Genomic DNA, 9039 nt, shown 5'->3' with positions numbered 1-9039 from the left:
GGTGCTGTATGTACAGCACCGTTCATGCATCGTGCACTCCCTTGTCGTTGGAAAGGATCGTGAAAGATCCTTTCCAGCAACAAAAATTGGAAGTGTGTACGCAGCTTTAGTGACTGAGGATGAATGAAACCTGGCTCCACATATATGATTCTTAAACCAAGGAACAGTAAAAGGAATGGCGCCACAGCGGGTCCCCACAGCCATAGAAGTTCCGAACCCCAAAATCGACCAAAAAACTCATGGCGTCCGTTTTCTGGGACAAAGACGGCATTCTGTTGGTGGACTACCTACCTCAAGGCTCTAGTATCACCGGACAGTATTATGCTATCCTCCTGGGCCAGCTGAAAGAGGCAATTAAGACGAAACGCTGTGGAAAGTTGACCAAAGGGATTCTTTTTTTGCAGGAAAATGCACCTGCGCACACGTTCAACGTTGTGGCCTCCAAATTAAACACCCTGGGTTTCCAATTCGGCCACCATCCCCCCTTCTCACCTGACCTGGCCCCTTTGGACTATTATCTGTTCCCGAATTTGAAGAAACACCTGAAGGGTCAACGTTTTGAGGACATTTCTGACGTCAAAGATGCTGCTGAGGGCTGGTTTGCGGCCCAACCAAGGGACTTTTATTTGAACGGTCTAGAAAAGCTGCAACTACGCTTTACCAAGTGCATCAGTCTAGTCTCAGGGGGGAATATGTTAAATAAATGTGTTATTTCATAACTCTGGCTCTCTTCTTTCTGGGCAAAGCCAGGAACTTCCCAGCACCTCCTCGTATATAAACCCAATGCATAATGTAAGGAATTTCTATCAGATGGAGAGGACTTTCATGTTCAGCCTAAAAGCCAAGCATAATGTGAAGTTGGGAGAAACATCAGAACCCCTGCCACATCGTCTTACATAAACCACTTACTAGATATATTTCTTATACCACTAGCAACTTCTGGGTTGCACAACTAGTGTGGTGAGGCAGTGCGCACCATGGGTAACTCATACTCACTGAGCAAGGATGACTTGGAGGTAGACCCAACCCCATTCTTCTCAGACATATCCCAGCTTTCCTACCATGGTCTAAATGGTTTTCAGAATATTGCATGGTCGGAATGAGGAAATCAATTATGCTATTCACATTTCTCTTTGCTTTAAACTGTGGTAAAATAAATGGCATAAATATTTAGGTATGAATTTAAATGACTGAAGCCAGGTGACAGGTGCCATGCATAATTGATGCAATTTGAAATAGTTGCTCCCCTTACATCTGCCACTTACTGGTGTCCAATCTGTCCGTATTTGCCATTCACTGCAGATCTTTAGCTGACACGTTGTGGTTGTCTCTGGTTTTTCCAAGTTCTGGCAGCGATGTGGTTGCACAGTATGAGTGCGATTAGCATAAATATGTCTGCAGAGGATCTGGCGATGTTGCATTCCTAGGCCACAAGTCTTGCTGCATTCAGACCACTCTCCTATATCCCAGCTGGTAAACAAAGAAGCACAATAAAGCCACTGTTAACACGACAAAAACAGACACATTAAGTAGAACATAAGAACATATTTATCTGTAAATTTGTATAACACACACATGCAGAAGTATTTAAAGCCTTTGGAAAATGTCCTTATTTTGAAATTGAGGGGCACAGTGATGGGTGGCAAGGTGATCTAGTGACTAGCACCGTTGCCTTTGCAGCTTTGGGGTCCAAGGTCCTAATTTTGGCCAGGACACCGTCTGCATAGACTTTGTATTTCTTTTCTGTTTGCATGGGATTCCACCCAAATCCCAAAAACATACAAACAGAATATTTGGCTTCCCACCAAAATTGGCCTTAGACTGCAACATACGACAATGGTAGGGACATTAGTTTGTAAGCCCCTCATAGTGACTATGTAATTTGTTAAGAGCTGCTTTTTATGTTCAAACTACAATAAAATTAGTTGCATACTTACATATTATTCTCTATTATTCTAAATAATATTGAGTCAATATTCCATGTTAGTCCAGTTTTACCAAAGGTGCAAATCTGAAATGTAATATTTCCACAAGCAATTATTTGATGTACAATAATATTTTGTGAAGCCACAACTGTTAGCAGTAATAGTGTCAGCTTTGTGTTCTTTCTGGTCAGCTGCAATGCTCACAATCTGGCAATAAATGTCCTGTTCATCTAAGTCACTAGAACTGTGGTTGTTCATAATAGTTTGGTGATGTAAGATAGTGCCTGTGATGTTAACAACACATGTGGAAGAACTGTATCATACCTGTGATAGGTATGATGACATGAAGATTTAAACTATCCATGTAGCTGTTGTTTACTCCCAGTTCTTTTCGTTTATTAATAATCTTTAGGATGCAATTATTCCACAGGTCAGACAGCTCATTCTGCCAGTATGTGGCCAAACTTCTACAATTTCCTGCTTGACCTGATTGAAATGATTTATGGAAACTGCTGAAGAAGCTGAGATTTTTCCTACAGCATCCAATCACACTCCATTTTTTATGTTTCAGAGAACTAAAGTTAAAATGTGATGGGTTACTCTAAGCAACAGTAGTTCCAATTCTGTTCACTTTTTTTCTTATTCCAGTTTCAATACTGAGGCAGACTTTAAAATTGTAAATGGGCCACAAGCTAGATGTTTTAAACATTTTCTTCTTTTTAACTTCATATAGCTACATTTTTTATCTGTACCAGCTTTTGAAGTAGACGGATAGATACCAGCTTATACAAAGCCTAAAAATTCTTATTAACTTGTAGAATTCAGTCAGCCCTGCAGAACTTGCTAAGTACAGTCACAACAAATTATACAGAAAAAGCAGATATCGGAAATGACAAAAAGTCTTATACATTATTTATTAGTCTTGCGACAGATGGCTATGTATAACTCTCATTAAAATGTGCTCAGTAACAATGGACTGTATACTCAGGACTATTGAATGTAAAATATTTAATTGCTCACACTGAAGTAAACAAGTGACACTTCCATATTTTGGATGGTAATGAATAAAAATGCTTACAATGAAATATGTTGACTAAAATTGTTTTAAAAAATGATTAACCTTCTGACTATGGACTTGAAATTGATTGGGAGTTGGGTGTGTGTAAGTCTGATATGATATGACCTGTCCTTACCACCTTAGCTAAACTGACGTTTGTTATTCATTATTTTATACTGAGATGTATCAATCTCAGCAGTCCATAATTAAAAGACAACATATTAGGTTAAATAATAATATTCTTTCAAAGAATATAAAAGTTTTAGAACTCTGCATTGAGGGATATACATGTCGTGATTTGCAGCAGAAGAATCCCAGGACATAACTAGTGGCGCTTGGAGTGTTCTGATTGGAGTCATTCCTGACTTGGATCAGAGCTATTTTAACCTTCTATTGGAACTCGGAATTCGAACAATCAGAATTCTATTACATTCCTATACATGTCATTGACAAATATAGTAGGCTGGCTGGCAATTACAGCTTGACAGATTGGATAAATTCTGCAGCACACATTCATTTTTCTGTCTAATTCATCTGACGTCCATCAGATGTCTGTACAAGGCTTTACATATTAAAGTACAACTCAAATGTAAACATTGTTTTTAAATTTGAAGAGTGGCAGGGGTGTAGAACTGTTGTGATTTTTTTTCATATTCTCTGTTTCTGTTATACTTATGTTCTGAATACAAATGTTGTTTAGGTAAAACCTAACTAAAAAGCTTTGTGCTGCCCTCAAAACAGGAATAGGGGGTGTTTTCTAATGGGGCACTTGCTACCATGACCATTCTGAGAGGGGATTTTTTTCTTACATTCAAAAGCTGTCCTACCCCTATACACCCCAATTCCATGCTTTGGAGCTCCTCGGCCTGGGTTTCGTAACAGCTGACCAGAAGTTCAAAATGATCTGGGCTCCTTCCGGTGCCTATGTAGCATCACACAGTACTTAACTATTATATTAACAGACAGGATCTTCTAAGAAGATCAATAGGTAGGGAAGAGAGGAACTCTTTTTATTAGTAGCAATCAAGACCCACTATCCTTCCCTTTCTTTTGTGGATCTTTTTTTTTTTGTCCTTCCGTACTCAGTAGGTCTTGTCTGGTTTGATATATGGCACCATCTCTTGGGGATGCAGGCGGTCAGACGTGTATTCTGCCATAACTGACTAGAATGTTAGGCAAAGTTGGATTATGAAAGCTGCTGTGATACTATGTACTGTATTATCATGCTAAATTGGTACATGTTAAAGCTTATACCAATGTATTCATGCCTGATTCAATGTATACATAAATTGGCAGTAACCACAGCTTAGCGCTCCTTATGGAATTCCTACGCATGGAAACTCTGTGCCTCTTGGATTTGGACTGATACTCATCAATAACACTGTAAATATCTGTAATTTTTTCTTCTTTACTTTTCCCTTGGATGAGGTCTGTAATCACTGTATAGTTTATACGTCTGTCTCCTTTTTGTTTTGTTTAATAAAAAAAAAAAATTATAAAAAAGAAATCTATCCACTTCATGATTCTTCAGAAAAGAGGGAATTCTTTATATTAGAATATGGATAATGCAGAAGAAACAAAATTAGCAGCTTTAACCCTCCCCTATATTCTGTCCAAAATGAAATAAATGTTTATGCTTTAGCTGTAATATCCCATTGGGATTCTAATGTTAAGTAGAAAACACACAAAAAAGTGGACACAAGTATCATGCCTCTAGTATATGTGAATCATTAAACACTGAAAACTCTTTTCCATGTTACTATAATCTTTGAGAGTCCCAACTTTTTTATTCCTAATTAAGAACTTCTTAGATAATGACAGTGAATGGCAATGGAAGACGACAAATGACATTTTGCTGGCAATGACTGTTAACAAACAAATTTTGAAAACTTAATACACACTTCTTATATGATGTTAATAGATTTATTTATTCATTTATTACTTTATATGTTACAATGTTTATAATTCACTTTTCTGCTTGAGTTCTAGCAGCTAGTGCTACTGTTTTTTTCCTGTATATTATTCCTATGTACCATGTATGGTGAAAATGGGAATGCTAGTATATAGGAAAAATAGACTATTCTATGTGTTTTTATCAACTGACTTATTAGTCAAACACAGCCGAGTAGCAACAATGTTTTTTTTTTTTTAAACTTCCAAATCTAAGGAACTTACAATCAATAAAGAAGAGATGTATTAAAACCTTTAACTTCTAGAATATCATGAGAATGTAAACTGAGTGGGCTAGTAACTGAGAGATACTAAGTCACATATAATAAAGATGACTCATTGGAGAACAGATTGTTGAAACTTGCTCCAGCAATTAGAAGGACATGTCAGAAAGGGCATACTTCATGAAGATGATAACAAGCCACACCAGTGTCAAAGATGCAAACAGGGTATATATATATATATATATGGTATAACAGCTATATTATGGAAAAATACTTATCTTCTTTGTCTGTCTATTTAAAAAAGCATCAGTGACAAGAATGCAACATCTGTGGAACATAAGCCTAGTTGCACCACAAAGTTAAGGTCATAATCATCATGTATCCATCTTATACCCTCCTAGTGTGAGGTCCCCCCACCTCCAATAGGTACCGTATATAACTAACTACTGTTGTCCCTCCTGCCATCAGCAAAGTGAGCTTTGCTTTTCCTTGTTGCACCTCTTCTTTAACAGATTGCTATTCAATGTTCTAGCAATGCATCACAATGTAGAATTTCAATATTCTCCAGACCTATATGCAATGCAAAGCAAAAAGTGCTACAGCATTACAGCAAAGGATGAAACATGTGCATCCTTTTACTCTGTCAGTAAAAGCTGATTAAAAATGCTAATCACTTACACAGCCCCTTTGAAGAGTTAAGTGGATTTGTCAAATAATTTTGCATGTGACTGTCACTGTATTGCAACAGACAGAAGGCAAATTGTTGGTTAAACAGATTGTAAGATGTGCTATATTTATTTATTTTTATTTTAGATCTCTTTTAATGTATGATTTTATGTAATATGGTCAACTAGAGTAGGTTTTTTTTAATTAAGAGAGAAGCATTGTAAATAAAGAATAACAAATCTGAGCTAAGCATGAGCTAAAAATTTGAGAAATATTGCTGCCAAGGTTATCATTAGATGTGCAGCTTTTTTATACTCCAGACACAAACCTGTTGGAATTGAGAAAAAAATGAAAAAAATTTAAGCAAAATAATAACACATTTAAAACTTTTAATATTTGTTCTATCTCCATAGAAATGGTTTACAATCATAATACATTGGGTTTTCTTTGTACTCAATTTTTAGGGTAAGAAAAAAAAATGCTGCCAATAAGCGTCTTTAAGGTGGGTACTTACAAAGCAGGACAAGGAAACAGATTGCATGGCTCTTCTTCAGAACTGGGCTTGGTACCAGAATCACAAAAAGCATCTGACACTTCCTCATGGGTAATTCTGTTTACACAGCGAAAGATGGGGTACAGAGCTCCTTAAATAAAGAAAATTTGAGTTGTGGTAATCCATATATCTCATTGTGTTGTAGGGTTATACAATAAGTATGTGTATTTTAGCCCTAATCCTACTACGGTATGCTTTTTAGATAAAAATCAGCCTGAACATCACAAATATTTCATTATTTAATCTGTTTCCCTTCACCCACCTCACCTTTCCCACAAGATACTGAACATTCCGTTGATCCCACTTGTTTCCAGTTATAGTCCCGATTCCTTCTAGGAGGTTGCAATGGCAGAACTTGATTGTCTGGGGCATGAGCAGGGATCCTCCCAGGCTGCCTGGAAGGTATGGATCCAACTGAAAGATCAGGACTGCTGAAGGAATCTCTGTTTTCTGTAGGATCTGGAGAATCTGGGATGTTCAACTGGCCATTCATAGGTTCACCTAATGACACAAAATTATTACTAGAGGAATGAACAGAGAAAAGTGTACAATAGTGATTCTTTTCTATCTGTCAGATAAAGATTTACTGAATGGTGCAATGGTAGACATATAGAAAAAGATTGACAGTAAAAAAAGGAGAACAAGACAAACTTATAACACCAATATTTTTCAAGACAAGAGCAAGTCAATAACTTTACAAGAAAAAAAAAGACATCTAAGTGCACTGTAATTTTTACTTTTAGTATTAGTTCTACCATCACATGCAGGTTTTATCTATATTTGAATGTTTAGCAACAATAAACAGTGAGTAAATATTATTCAGGGAAAGACATACCAAAAAATCACTAACGTATTAGAACTGAAGCCAGGTTAAAACAAGGAATTAGATCAAATATATATATATATTCCATTTTGATATCTCTTGACAATATAGGATTTTACTGATATTTAAAAAAAAATAAACAAGAATATTATAGTGTGCCTACCACCCAACTGAGCAATTCTAACTGAGCATTAATATTAAAAAAACGAGCAAAGGGTTTCCCCTGCTAAAATCTTATGTCAAACTAATACATAGATCTAGAGAAATTGGCAGAAAAAGCTATTTGCAAATCTCAGATTTATCTGTTAAAGGCTAAGCTTGGCTTCACCAACTTTTATAATCATTCTTCGTGTTCCTTTAATAGCATCTGTACTGACTAAAAACAAGGATTGTTCTCCTAGAATGGATAGGGCCAAATGTGACTTTGCTTATATCTCAGGACCTACAGATTTTATTTTTGGCATTAGTGGTAAAAGTCTAATACATTTTTTCATACATTCTTACTAATTAGTCCAGATTAACAACAACAATTATTTTAAAAAAAAGTAGATTCATACTGATACATTCTTTTCATTAGTAACTTTGCATTGACTGGTATCAATAGCCCGGGTCCTACATATTTGTGTACCTTCTAGCTATGCTGATTAAAGAGAATAACAAAACCTCCAAATAATGTGCAATGCCTCCCTACTATTATTATATGCCAACATGCTTCACTAGACCCTATGCCTTTCGATTTTACAACAAAAGGAAAAAAGTTCATATAACAACGTTATACATAAATTAAATAATAATATAATAAAAAATTATATACAAAATTAAATAAAATAAAAAAATATTATATACATAATATTTAATTTACATAACATCTAAACTGCACAGCAACACAAGATTTCCGGATTTATAATCTTACCAGGTCTCCGATTAGAAGGTAGATGTGGGCTGATTGTATTTGTATTTGGAACAACATATTCATAATGAATTCCTGGGTTTGGCTGTTGATGTATCATCTAAAACAGAAGTATATACTTTAATAAAATTAACACAAATTGTTATGTCACTTTAATAATCGCACATTTTTCCAGTTTTTTAAATTGTCATTTTTTTATATTAGGGTTCTATTTATAAGAGGCTATAGTTTCACATAATTATTTTAATTTTATCATATTTCCACAACACTGAGAACAGTACAGTAAATTTTACTTTGTAAATAATATAAAAGACTGATTTTCTGTCTATGTGTGATTTCAAAAGACTGATATTATTTATGCCAACTGTTACCTGATCTAATACAGTGTTGATCAATGTTTTTGATACATGGAGCCTTAATGGCATTCCCTGATATCATGAAAGGACTGCACATTTTATTCAGTGACTTATGCCACAGAAAACTGTCAGGGACTGTAGTAATGCAGCACAACAGTCAAAGACTACAGACATTCTCAAGAAATTGATCACAGACTGCAGATGAACTGCAGGACATGGTAAGGGATTGCACAAACATGCGAATGTTTGTGGAAACTGGAGAGATGCTTTAATCATCTTATTAATTAGATCTCATATACCGGAGCTGTCCAATATACCAAAGTTACTTGGCTACAAGAAACATCTCATTATCCAGTCCCCTCCCTTGTCTGTTCTATAAGAGAAGAGATGGGATACAGTTAGGTCCATAAATATTTGGACAGAGACAACTTTTTTCTAATTTTGGTTCTGTACAATACCATTATTAATTATGAAAACATTATACCATTATTACCATTATGAAACAACTCAGATGCAGGTGAACTGCAGACTTTCAGGTTTAATTCAGTGGGTTGAACAAAAAGATTGCATAAAAA

The 9039-nt window shown here is 35.6% G+C and overlaps 1 protein-coding gene across 1 annotated transcript in view; it reads right to left on the bottom strand.

Annotated features, from left to right (window-relative positions):
- Nucleotides 1-9039, bottom strand: part of THSD4 (thrombospondin type 1 domain containing 4) — a gene marked incomplete in the record, with an annotated part of 385569 nt that overhangs the window by 16276 nt on the left and 360254 nt on the right. The window contains 4 exon segments of the mRNA XM_072402303.1: nucleotides 1266-1470; nucleotides 6337-6466; nucleotides 6643-6876; nucleotides 8112-8208. Coding sequence (XP_072258404.1) covers nucleotides 1266-1470; nucleotides 6337-6466; nucleotides 6643-6876; nucleotides 8112-8208 — 666 coding nt within the window.

The sequence above is a fragment of the Pyxicephalus adspersus genome, chromosome 2, assembly GCF_032062135.1.
Source record: "Pyxicephalus adspersus chromosome 2, UCB_Pads_2.0, whole genome shotgun sequence".
NCBI classification, from domain to species: Eukaryota; Metazoa; Chordata; class Amphibia; order Anura; family Pyxicephalidae; genus Pyxicephalus; species Pyxicephalus adspersus.
This window is presented reverse-complemented; position numbering and strand designations above follow the sequence as displayed.